The sequence below is a fragment of the Apteryx rowi genome, unplaced genomic scaffold (assembly GCF_003343035.1).
Source record: "Apteryx rowi isolate R43461 unplaced genomic scaffold, aptRow1 scaffold_272, whole genome shotgun sequence".
Classification (NCBI taxonomy): domain Eukaryota; kingdom Metazoa; phylum Chordata; class Aves; order Apterygiformes; family Apterygidae; genus Apteryx; species Apteryx rowi.
The window spans coordinates 958,985-970,711 of record NW_020449108.1 but is presented as its reverse complement, the minus strand read 5'-3'; the positions used below and the strand labels follow the sequence as shown (position 1 = coordinate 970,711).

The window sequence follows — 11,727 nt, the reverse complement described above, 5'->3', positions numbered from 1 at the left end:
GAAGCAATGCCAAAACTCTCTCCTGAATAAGGTAATGTAATGAAGAGTTTAGCAGCAATACGCGTGTAATATATTCCTGCTGTCTGCACTGAGCACATTGTCCACTCAGCTGGTTCAGCATGACTGTTAGTAGGGCAACAGTCATGGAGGTGGAGAAGAGAGTTGATTCTACTAAGCCACTTTCTCCTTTACATTTAAATTGATACTTCCAGTATAGCCAGTGGTCTGTTGCAACAGCTAAGCAGACCAGTTCAAGGGCACAGGAGAAGAGGCATCCTTTGCTGACAGATGAGAGGCAGTAAAATTTGCCTGCCTGTGGCAAGGTGGAGGGAACATGCCAGAACTCTGCAGGTCCCCACAGAGTCTGCGACACCCATTTTAGACTTACTCTGAGACCAGGAAAGGCTCTTCGTTTTCCTGAGCTGTCAATCCCTGTTCATTTTCATGAACAGCTAATTCACTTGCTAAAATCCATTTTTCATGTATTACCTTATTTGTAAAGAATATTTAATCCTTTCCTTTATTTGGCATGCTTCAAATTTAACTTTCTCCCATACGGCTGCAGAAAAAAGTTCTTGTATGAGTCATAGAAAAGGAGCATCTGAGGCAATTTAACTTATATTATTTTCTTTTCAGGTTGTGAATGCCTAAGCATCAGCTGACTCTAGTTTATTAAATATGAAAAAACAGCACTAGGATTTTAGCATCACTTGATGTTAAATAATTAACTTAGAAAACAAATGCCAACATCATAAAACATGATATGCATGATATTCAATATACAGCTATATTCAATAATAAATATCTTATGAAATTCATATAACTGAAGCCCACACAAGAATAGTGAAGCTGCCAAAAGTGGTATCATATCCAGTTGGCTTATTCAGCAAGAAACCAACTGGTCCACAGATGCTCTTTTTTTCTGTCAGAAAAGAACCTCTTTTGCAAGTCTCCTGTCTGCAAATGTTTAATATGAACTTTTCTCCTGCAGGCTGTAAATCATTTATTCATCAAACCCTTTTATTTGTAGCAGATGGAAAACTTGGTACAAATTTAAAAACAAAAAAGGGGGAGGTCTAGACATGTAGTGGATAATAAGTCTAATTATATTGCACTGGCTTTTTAAAAAGAGAAGTAAGGCCTTATAGCATGGCAATGATCCAATATTCAGGCATGGATCTGGATGCCTTTTCTCTGTTTTGGTGGCACAGACAAGAACGGGACAAGCAACTGTGCTTCCTGAGAACGCTTGTTCATCATGCGTAAGGATGTGAATTCAAGGAATGAAGCTATGGTAAGACCTTTCCCTGTATCCAATCTTCCATTACTATCCACTTCCAGTGACCTTGTCTCTTCATTTGGCTGTCTAGCCCTGGTCCCAGCCTGTGCAATAGTCAAAATGGACTGGTTGTTCTGTTCCTGTAGAGTTATCCTCTTTCTCTTTCTTACTCCCCTTGCACAGTTACACCCAGGTTCAGGCTACAGAATGAAAAGATACTACAATAAAAAAGACGTGGTACGGTTTAATTTCTTTTCCTGCACCACATGTATACTTCTTATGTTACCTTTGGTTTGGCTACATTTCCATAAACTTTTGTTATCTGTCTACATAACGTAGCTTTCGTTACTGCTGATACCTCCTTGTACCTGTACACAAACTGGCAGGGGAAGAAAAGATGCCATTCCCCCACTGCTCAAGAGGTCTCAGATTATTTACGTTGTTTCAAAAGAAATACTCTTCCAGTTCAGAGTCTGAGTAGGTGTCACAATGTTGCCAAAGACGTAACTGCTACTGTAGCAACACAAAAATGTTCCTTTGCTTATACTTTTCTATTTACCAACTATATTAGATAAATACTCATATGTGACCATGTGACAATAGTTCCTCCTGTAGTGCAAGGTGAGAGACCTATTAAGCTGAATTTTATCCAATTAAACCTTAAAACATTAGAACAAACATACAAAAAAGTATGTTTTGGACTTCATAATGCTTGTGTTTTCCCATTCATTTCAACAACATTCCATAGCTTAACCATCAGAATAGGAACCTGCTTTCTTACAGGGTTTTAATATTATAGTTAATCACAGGACAGATGTGATGCAGAAGTATATTGGAGAGGAAAGTGGAATTTCACAAAATTTAGTAAGAGGAGATTCCATGAGAAGTCTGTCTGGTGTAAAAAATACTGCAAGAACTCTTGTTTTTGAACCTGTGTTATCTGGTCTGAACTATGCTGAGTTCTGGAGGCTGGCCTGTTTGTTTCAAGACAGCTTGACTACAGATTAATATTATTGTTGAAATATTGTTTATTGCAATCCCAGGAGGTGAGGGCATGCTATATACTCTGCTGTTTAACTGTGAATGCATACAAGTTCCTGTTTCTGTAACCCTTATCCAAATTAAGTCAACAAGAATTTTGCCACTAACTTCAGAACAGTCCTTTGTTCAAACAACTGTGCCTTCATAATTGAAACTATGGGTCTGAGTTTTATTACAATTGTTCTTTTATATTAAGGGGTCCCTCATGCACCTGCTGTCTGGGGTTGGGGCCTTACACTGTGTTTTGGCAGAGCATGATGTCAATGGCAAGTAAAAAGGTCATATCATTACGACAGTATTATTGACCTGGAAGTTAATTGAAGACATTGCTTTCACAGACAACATAAAGTGACATCCAAGCCAAAGATTTCATATCCCATATCATTAAACAAAAATAAGTGTTCTCAGACCAATGATACCAGCTGTTCTATGCATCCAGCTGCTCCCCACCCTGACTTGCACATTTTATATATCCCAGAAGGCATTTAAAATCTGCAGCATCACTGTTGAGTTTATTGCACTATTAACTTAAAAACTGCACCAACTATTGTGTGGGAGTTAAGTAGAAAATTTACCGTGGATGGGTTATTGTTGCAAGAAAAGTGAATACAGTTCTTCCTCTGCTAATATTCTAAGACACATAAAAGCAATTTCATTTCTTTCTGGCAAGCAAAATATTAATAAAAGTTTCTTCCATTCAGATAAGGTCTTTGCATAGCTTTCACTAGTAACTGGCCTTCCTGATGCAATTACTTTGCAAAATTAAGGAATTAACATTCAACATACAATCTTTCCAATTTAACTGGGCACTGAAGAGAGAGACTCATATGAATAAATGGTATTGGGTTAAGAATGTGGAAAGAATAATGTTACTTACAGCTGTAGGGCCAAATGTTTGCAAATACTTCAATTGGTATATACATAATAGCAGGTCAACATGCTTTGTTTACATGTGTTCAATGTATTACTTTTGCCTTACTATATTTATTACTTTATTATTTTTATTACTTTATTACTGTATGAGAGAATATCTACTTTTTCTCCTGAGTTTGGATGTTTACTAATACTCCTGCAAAATTTCATTCAGTGTGTGAGCTAAACTGAGACTGCTAAGTCACAGACTTTGAAAAAGAGAAATAAGGGATACTCCTCTTAGAAGTACTTTTGATGTACACCATCTTGCTTGTGGTGTGCATGTATGAACTTTCTTAAATGTCTGGTCAGTCATGCTAACTAAAGCAGAAGAAAGATACATCACAATATTTCTAACCAACCCCATCTTACTTCTCTTTAGACATTTGGAGCCTGTGTGGGTGACAACAGGGAATGAGAAGCCTGGCTTCCTAGAGATACTGAGCCTGAACATGCACACAGAGGAGGAAATGTGAGATGATCAGATCTGAGCCCCACATAGGAAGTTTCCATCTAAAATATTCTGTGGTGGTAAGTATCTTACACACTCTCCAATGGGTGCAGTATTATCATACTCCTAATGCAAATAGACTCAAGCAAGCTTAAAAAAAAGGGTGGATCTTGAATGTTGATTTATTCAAGCCCAGTAGAAACTATTATTTCACCTTCAGCATCATGAAAAAGGTATAAGGAAAGCAAAGCTCATGCAAAATGATCATGAAGTAATAACTTCTGTTGTTTTTTTTTTTTTCCCAGGAGACTTCTTCCTTTTCCCCAGTCTTCTTTTATGCATCACTTGTGAATATAACTGAAGTAATCTTTCTGCTCATGGGATAATCAATATGGTTTAAACTTTGTCCTCTTCAGTATGCACAAGTACTCACATTAATCCATGTTGTGAAGCAAAGGGTAAGGCTTAGTCCTGCAGTGCCACTCTGATTAATGGCTTGACTGGCATTTCCACTTGTAGTCAAGGCAAGTGGTAGGCTTTGAATTGGACATTGGGTTCTTATAAGGTTTGTGTTTATTTTGTTCTTTGCAAGAGTGATCACAGACTTGGCTGGCAGCCTTGAGGAAACAGGCCTCTGGAGCAACACTCAAGTGGTTGTACTTTAAACCTGAGATGGTGGAATTTTACAAAAAGAAGTACCTGTGTTGCATAAGACTGGAAAGGTATTTTCAGGGGATTTTTTCTTTTATGAATAGGCATGACTTCAAAGCTCACTATTAGAATTTCAAAATCTAAATCTGAATGCACTTCAGCTTCTTTCTGTGATCTCTCTTCACTTTCTTCTGTTTACATTTTTTGCTGTTGTTTGTTGTTGGTTTTTTGAAATTACACTAGCAAATATATTTAAATGCAATGATGCATTTGTGGAAAGTGAATGTTGCCCTTGTTATGCTGAGAATTTGCACACAGAATGCCAGTTCTAAGCATTGTAACTCATAAATTAACACCTGGGGCATTTGTTGCAGGTAAATATTACCATTATTATTATTATTATTATTATTAGTGTGGGAGTCATTTGTTGGACATTTCCAGAGTAGTAACACACAGCTAGCTGTGCAACCTCCAGGCTGAGGGATTGTAGAATCCTGCCATCCCTGCACAAGACATACACAGTAGGTATGATATACTGTCTGTGGGACACTTATGAACTCAGGGTCTAATGCATGAGTCCTGTGAACTTGTGCCTCAGGATGTCCCCCTGAAGTGGTCAGATTGCAGTGTGAAAAGCTTGTAGCTAGGAGCATATCAAGGCCCTAGATGCCTCAAATATCCAGCACTATCTCCAAAGTATCCCCTAACATCAGGCTGTATTCTTTCATAGGGCTTCTGAGGGTGAGGAGAAAGAGTCCTTCTCTATTGTCTCCTGTATTCTCTTTCCTCCTGCAGTTCGCTCATTCCCTCTCTTCTGATTGCCTCGGTCCCAGCCACTTCACCTCCTGATTCCACAGAGAACATGCCGTGAGGTCCTAGCACTAACACAGTAAGTTACCCAGATGGTTGTTGCTTCTCTTTCTATGGAGACTAGCCTATAAGACAAGTCCAAATGGGGGGATACCCTGCTTAGTGACAGGCAAGACACTGATATCAAGCAGCATTATACATCTAAAAGCATTCTCAGTACCAAAATTAGGTCAATATTGCTGTGGCATTCACAGTTCTAGACTTGTGCCACATGATGCACCACCCTGCATGGCCTGCTGCAGGTGAACTTGATGCATCCCTGCCCTCTGGTATTCCTGTGGCTCTTTGACTGAAGAGGTAGTAACTGATTGTCCCCTGTGCATTAGCAATGGGGAGGCAAAAATGCAGAGAGAGAGCTGCATGTCCCCCTTCTCTTTTGCTGCCTGGCAGTATTTTTCCTTTTTCCCAGCAAAAAATTGGTGACTGTGGGATCAGTCTGGGATTGTAAGGAGAGAATAGTGAAGGTGGGACTATGCTAATATGAGAAACCTTTCTTCCAGGCTGAAATGTCTTAGGTCCAGATGGTTCCTACAAAGATAATATCAGCAGGGAAATGGGATAATGATGAGTGGAGAAAAAGATACTGTCCCGCCTTACACAAAACTCCCTGAAGTTCTCTTTTCTAAAACTTTAAGAGGACTGTGATACTTTTTGGTACTGTAACCTTCTTTTTGGTATATGCCTAATGAAAGATGCAACATTCTTGCCACCAGGAACACTCTGTCCTTGTTGTATGCTCTGGGTCAGTGATGAACCATGAAGGAACAAGCCAGTAGCAAACAATTACTTACCAATGAATCCACTAGGCTACTGTTGGATTCCTAAGTAACATTTAACCTGCATCTAAACTGGGGTTGAGTCCTAAGTTATGGTCTTCCAAAGTAGAAACTGTTGAACAAAAGAGAAGGGAAAGATGCAATTCAGAAAATATTTTATTGAGTACAATACCATTTCATTGTAGGCTTTCGTCAAAGGTTTACTTTATAAAACAACACCAACAACCTCTCTGAGGTTGAATCCAGCTTGGGCAGGTGCACAAGGAATGGGAGAGAGAGGGGCAGCATCTGCAAATTTTCATGCAAGCAGCGTAATATGAGATATTTGCATCCAGACGGTACCTTGTCACAGTGCCCAAGTTTGCACCATCACCAGAAAAAAATTAATGCATCTATATTTAAATTTTGTAAAGGATTATAACAATCAGTTACAAGTCCAGATTTACACAGTGCTGTCACTGAATGTTCAATGGGCATACCTAGATCTTAAAATTAAAATTAGGAATTCATAATGGCAGTACTCTGGTAAGCCTTGTCTGGACAAAGGATTAGCTCTAACTCCAGAAACTGATGGCTAACAAAACATCAGAACTACTGTAGACAAGGGGAGCTGTAGTTTTTACTAATGGAATGTACTAATGACTAACTTCCATTTTTAGTAGATGGAGGACCATAAGAATTCATGGAATTGGGGTTAATTCCACAACAAACAAGGCTGGAATCCAGTCAAGATTTGGCATCATGGTTCTTGGAAGCAGAGTAGTAGAACAGTAATCCATGGGCAGTTTTCATTAGTGTGAAGCAGCTGCCCAACTCATATAACAGCCTTAAATGGGTTACAGGTGTGTTAATATATGTAAGAATGAAGTTGTTTACTAGAGTTTAGAGCAGGTAATTTTTCTGGTGTACATATTGGTTTTCAGTGGTGGCAAAGCATAAATATATGGTATAAAATTTAGGAACAGTCATAAGCAACCCTTAAAATGTCCCTATATTGCTTAAATTTTTCTTTCTACTCTCTCTCTTTCATTGTGAAGTATATATACATTCTGGGACTGTAGGAAGTTTTCAGGTTGGCTGTATTTCTGCAGCCAATTTTAGATTTTATGAGGTGGTCCCCACAGAATCTTAAAAATCTGCCATGAAGCTAGCACTGTACTTCCAAAGAATTCCAAGAGCACTTGCTATAACATTAAATATGAAGGTAAGTGCAGCAGTTAATATGTCAATATGTCTTATTACAGAGCATTCCATTGTCCCTTGGATGTGCATGTCCCAGCATGTATTGGAAGTACCACTTTATCAAGAAATAATTTTGTAAAGCAGGATGGAACACTTTGCTAACCACAACAACATTTTCAAATAAAAATAAATTATTAAACAACATGTTTTAAAGCAAGAGAAAGGGAAATGTAAAGTCTAGTATATTCATTAGCAGTTAAAGGGGAAAGTCCAGAATAGTCCAGAAAGACCAAAATATTCAGATAATTCTGAAAGGTTCTGTTGAAATGAATCTCTTATTTCTTAAAAAGACAACACATTCTCAAGAGAGTATCTTCTGCAGTGAAATATTTTAGTTTCTTCATATAGACACATAATACACAATGTTAACAACCATGAAAAACAATACAAAATGCTTTCAAATTTAACAAGTAGAAAAATATAACTAGTATATATGGCAATTGTGAATCTAATACTGTACAGAAGTATTTATGGATTTTACAAATAAATTATAGCTTAAATGCCCTTTTTAAAATTTCTAAATGTACTCTGGAACATAGGTTCTGAAGCTTACCACTAACTTGCCACAAATGAGTGCCAGTCAAATGTTCTGCCAACAAGCTCAAAAAATTTCTTGTTGGGTTCATGGAAATATTCATGCAGTTTCTCGAGTAACCGGGTATCTACCTGTGGGTGTGCTCGTCCTTTTGACTCATGTAAACAGCGTTCCCTACCACTGTCCCTTAGGCAATAGAAGCCTTTAGTTTTATTGAAATAAAAGTTTGAAGCATTTATCTGTGGCGATAACTTCAAAAATCTCTCTACCTTCTCTATTTCTGGAAAGGGATCTTTGATTAGTTTATCCCCATCTACAATGTGGATGTGATCAAGAGAAAAATACTTCAGCCAGTTTTGCATGTGAATGTAATATAAGCTTCTGTTTATTGCCTTGTAGTCCACATTGAGTTCACCATCTTTAATCAGGAATTGTTCAATGGATGGATACGGCTTGTGCTTCTGCATGTGATTATAGAACACTTGGGTGTAATCTGATAGTACTCTCTCACTTGGGTCTCTTAAAATCAGGAGTAATCTCATTGATTGGTTCATGTTATAAACTCTTTCAGGCACTTTCGGTGATGTGAAATATGCTGGAGTTTTTTCCACGGTGATCTGATGGGGATAAGAGAATGGCATTTGATTAATATACCACTGCAATCCGTTTCCGTAATGATCTTCCCAGTCAAAGAAGTGAACTTCACTTTCTGCTGCCGCAATATCTGGATGGAGGCTCAACATCTCTAACAAAGCTCTTGTTCCCCCTTTTCTCACTCCAATAATAATAGTCTGTGGTAGCTGCTGGCATGATCCATTAGAATGAATGTTTTCCTTGAAGTCATTTTTTTGAGATGTTTTCTTTAAAAGCTCTCTTGAAACAGACTGAGAAGAGGTCTCAGCCTTTGAATTTACAGCCGGTCTGGAAGGCACTATATGAGGTTGAACAATAAGCAACACAGCTCCCAGCAGAAAAGCTGCCATGACAGAGCTTCTTAGTCTGGTTTCACTCAAGCAGGTAATGGGGCATGGAGTGATTTCCACAGAGAGCAACCTTTAAACGTTGCTTTTGTTTTGCTGAGCAAACACGTATTTCTCAAACAGAAACTTTGCTGAGGAAAAAAAAAAGAAATTATTTTTTAGTCATATATATCACTACTAAAGCTACATTGCAAGTATTTTTTTGATATTCAAAACTGATCAAACTCTTTTATCTTTTCCAACTCGAGGCTCATAGATCATTGGATAGAATTAAATTCTTTAAGGACAGGCACATACAATAATGCTGTGAGAAAAGGATTTCCAGTCATCAGGAGATATGAACATTGTGAATCTTTCTCTTGCACCCAAGATTCATCCAGAGTATTATTATTATTATTATTATTTTTTTTTTTTTTTGTAAATCTGATTTCAGTGGAGTTGAACCACTATCACAGGAGAATTCAATGTTTTTTATCTGCAAGAATAGGTCTGTCTTAGAAACAAAACCTGGGCAGGAAAAGGTGTGGGCTGGGAGAAGACAGCCTCCCTCGAAGCTGAGTGTGGTGCAGGAATCGTGGGAATTGTAGTCTCCTGCAGGGCCTCCTGGGAAAAAGCCTCCTACCTAGGAAGAGAGCACCCCCCTGTGCGAGGGCGTAATGGTCTCCTAGGAGGAAGTTATGAAGAGCTCGGGGTGAGCAGCAAAGCAGGGGAAAGTGGAACTTCTGTGTGGATTTTAAGCGACATCAACATTTGCTGTGAGCTTATGGTCTCTGAGGCTAGAGTCTGCGTTTGAGCGGGTTTCCCTGTGCTACAAAACAAGGGGGTAAAGAGTTGTGCGAAAGGAAGAAGCTCTGCTCTGGTCTAAATGACTATGAGAAGACATTTCTTGTTTTAGGGAATCATCTTTTGAAGCCTGCTCTCTGTGATAGTAGGCCTGGGTACGTTTTCTCAAGGCCTAAATGCACGTATGCCTTGGAAAAGAAGGTGGCATGCACTTTCATCCTGCAGAACGGTAAGATAACGATTATATTATAATCTATAGTATGTCTGCATCAGCAAAATGCTAAAAGATCTATGGTCCCAATCCAAGTACTCAGAAGAGAAAATATGCCATGGCTGTTTGTGAAGGTCATTTCCAGAGCTGGCTAGCAGGCTGTGCGATGTAAACAACTACATTTGTCCTTTGTTTATCAAAAGACTAGTAAATACTGCAGTTAAACTTAAAGGTCAGGATTTTTTTAATATAATATTTGGAATGATATCTTAATGGCCTTCTGAGCCTCCCTTATATCACATGTGTGAATGTAGCAAACCTGTTAAGATTGTCATATGATAAGCTGGCTGTATATAGAAGCTTCCTATATTAGCTTGCCTCCTAAAGATTTTCTAACCTCGGTGAAGGGCTACTGTAAGTAGGATTTTGGTATTGTATAACACCATATAGAAGTGGAAGCCATGATGGCAGAGTACTTTGCCTTTCTAGGCCACTGTAATACTGAATTTCAGCTTGGAACAACTTGTGCTGCACAAGCTAACAAGGCTGGAACATGAAATTACGTATGAACAACCTGAGGAAATGCAAGGGCTAAGTTTTGGAAATTCTCCAGAGAATCTGAAAAGAAACTAATGACTTCCACAGTAAGCTAAGTCCCAGTGTGACAAGGACTAATGATGTGTTTCTAGGCAATCTAGAAAGTTCTGTTTGATATTTTGTCATTTACAGAGGTCATGACTCCATCCTGAATGGAGCACACCTGTTTCCTGATGTTTGCTAATGATTATTATTTTCATGCTTTCACTTTTCTATTGCTTTTAAATGGCTACAAGGCAGCTGTATTGTTAGGAAGCAGAAATCAAGGCTGGGAGGTGAGGGAAGCAAAGCATCATGGTGGACCTAAAGCCATAGGAATCTGCTTCCCCATGTACCTATGGGCTTTGAGCTCATGGCCATGCCCTGTCTTGGGCAGAAGGTTTTGCCCTGGGATATTCTGTGATGTCTGATATGAGGAAACTTTACAGAGATACTCGTTCTTTCATTTTTTGGTCACTGTTATGAGTTTTCTCTGGTTAAAAGAGTTCCATTCTGGCTGCTGTCAGTAACCTCCTGCTTGCTTTCCCTATCCTTGCTGTTCTTGTTAATCTTTCTCAGTTTAATCCACTTCAGCTTTTGCCACAAATGTTCTTAATTTTTAACCCCTCCCTGGGGGGCACTGGGTGACAATTCAGTACAGGTGAATTCATGGTCTATGTCCCCAGTGAACTAGCTACTGCCGTATTTAGGTGCAATGCGATCAAATGATACAGCAACAGTCTGTTTAGATAGATGACTGATGAGTACATAAGAGCAACAAAACATCAACTCTTGATGAATTTTAAGGTCACAGATTAAAGGAATAGCCACTTACTCCAGAGTATATTTTAAGAGTGACTAGCTCCATAAATAGTAAGTCTGGGTTGTCTTAACACCTTACTGGAAAAGCATAATAGGATTTCAGTGAGAACAGGTTGAACTGTTGTTGAAAGGAGTTAAGTTTAAGCCTGACAGTGGAAGCCCTTATTTCTTATTTGTCAGATTGAAGTATGCTCTCTGTCTCCAGAAAAATTAACTTTTAGCTGCTACATGCAGTTAGTTATTAATAACACAACACACTGCTGGGATGTTTGTTTGGTTGTTTTTTAAATGAACTGTAGGTGCCAGTTCATGGGACTGTTTTTTAATTTATAGTTTATGTACTACTCAGTTACCAACTTTTTTTTTTTTAAACATGCCTTCCCTTGGCTGGATATAGCATGGGAATGTTTGGGTGGAATAAAGTACACAGCAAAGTGTTTCTTAACTGCAGCTCTGCTCTTGTCTTAGGCTCACATCGCTCTGTCAGGAATCGAGCTTGTGGGATATTACAGCTGTGGTAGCAAGGGCCTTGCTTCAGGTAGCCCCTTGAGCCTCACTGGAGAGCTGCCTCCTTGTCTGCTCATTCCTAACTGAAATA

At 38.7% G+C, this 11,727-nt stretch overlaps 1 protein-coding gene across 1 annotated transcript; it reads right to left on the bottom strand.

The window, feature by feature from the left end:
• Positions 1-7,536: 7,536 nt before the first annotated feature.
• On the bottom strand, positions 7,537-8,811 carry HS3ST1 (heparan sulfate-glucosamine 3-sulfotransferase 1). Its single transcript, XM_026068501.1, has one exon. It carries the CDS (start codon positions 8,738-8,740, stop codon positions 7,778-7,780), a length of 963 nt encoding a protein of 320 aa, XP_025924286.1. The 5' UTR covers positions 8,741-8,811; the 3' UTR covers positions 7,537-7,777.
• Between the last annotated feature and the right edge of the window lie 2,916 nt (positions 8,812-11,727).